This window comes from Nanorana parkeri, unplaced genomic scaffold, assembly GCF_000935625.1.
Source record: "Nanorana parkeri isolate BGI_ZX_2015 unplaced genomic scaffold, ASM93562v1 scaffold389, whole genome shotgun sequence".
NCBI classification, from domain to species: domain Eukaryota; kingdom Metazoa; phylum Chordata; class Amphibia; order Anura; family Dicroglossidae; genus Nanorana; species Nanorana parkeri.
This window is the reverse complement of record NW_017306657.1, coordinates 618,512-619,790: the sequence shown is the minus strand read 5'-3', so window position 1 is coordinate 619,790 and position 1,279 is coordinate 618,512. Positions and strand designations below refer to the sequence as shown.

The 1,279-nt window shown below is 40.0% G+C and overlaps 1 protein-coding gene across 1 annotated transcript in view; it reads right to left on the bottom strand.

The window, feature by feature from the left end:
• Positions 1 to 461: 461 nt before the first annotated feature.
• Positions 462 to 1,279, bottom strand: part of BSPRY (B-box and SPRY domain containing) — a 13,904-nt gene continuing 13,086 nt past the window's right edge. The window contains exon 6 of the mRNA XM_018559342.1: positions 462 to 1,149. Within this exon, the coding sequence (XP_018414844.1) occupies positions 626 to 1,149 (524 nt within the window). The 3' untranslated portion in view covers positions 462 to 625. The remainder of the gene's footprint in view (positions 1,150 to 1,279) is intronic.

The following is a 1,279-nucleotide window of genomic DNA, read 5'->3' as shown; positions in this document are numbered from 1 at the left end:
AAAAAACTTGCTAAAAAAAAAAAAAAAATCAGTTTTGTTTACAAGGCTTCAATTGAGCTTTAAAGATAAAGAGCTCTTTATTGATTAATTCTGTTTGAATCCAATAGTAATGAATAGCTAACACTTGGGTCTCAGAACAAGAGTCTACTGGCCTTTAGAGTCCCAGAGCTGAGACTTGGTGACATATTAACACAGTGGTATGTCATTGGCACAGTCTCAACTCTACCCCTCTTTACCTGTGAGTTTTAGGTGTTCCTGCCCATCTTTTTGTGTTGCACAGTCAAATCTGACCCAAAATTGAAATGTAGTTTTATATTATTGAAATAATCAGCATTGACAGGGATAAACCAAAACAATTTACTAAAGGCCAACCAAAGCCTCATTTTGCAGAACATTTTGTATATAAAAACCTAGGACCAACAGTAGCTGGTCATCTTTAAATAATCCATATCTTTTGAAAAAAAAAAAAGGATTTTTTCTTTCAGTCACACCCCTTGAGTTCTTTATCCATGTGTACTTGTAACATGACACAGGCTTAATGGTGGCAATCTGGAGAAAATATATAACATCTTATATACAAATGAGTCTTTATAAATATAAACATCTGTAGTTCTACTTCAGTGGTTCATTTCTCAAGGCTTATACTCTCATCAGCGACTGCAAACACAGGACTGACGGAGGCCGCAAATTTAGTTTGGTGGCTGTGAAGAATGATGCAAGAACCAGGGTCAAAAAAGACCAGTTCTCCTCCATCGATATCCACCAAAACACCGATACGTTTGGGGCTTTTCAGCAGTTCTACAGCTTCATGCTGAGAGTCGTGGGAGAAGCGGAACTCTTTGTCATAGCGTGAAAAAATCCAAGATACGGGGTTAAATCCTAGCCTGGCATCGTTGCCCGAGCCCTTGCGTGCAATGCTTTTGTAGGTAATGCCGAGCTTGTAGGCACCACTCTTCTCCACATTGACCTTCCAACAATGGATGCCCTTCTGGAACGACTCATTGGCCAGACAGTTAGGCCAGTGGTCAAAGCGCTCAGGCCCATCTGGATACGTCTTGGCCTTCTTCTGTAGAAACTTCAGGCTGTTGTTTTCTGATAAGACCAACAAGGGGCTCATGGACTTCTCATCAAAGGTCAGGTCTTCACACGCTAAAATATAAAATCAATCATCAAATTACTAATCTTGAGTGGACTTCATTTATCCATGTGTTGTGTGATGAGCTATCATAAAGTATAACTGTACCTTTGTACAGTTTGACTGTAATCAACCCCCCCCCCC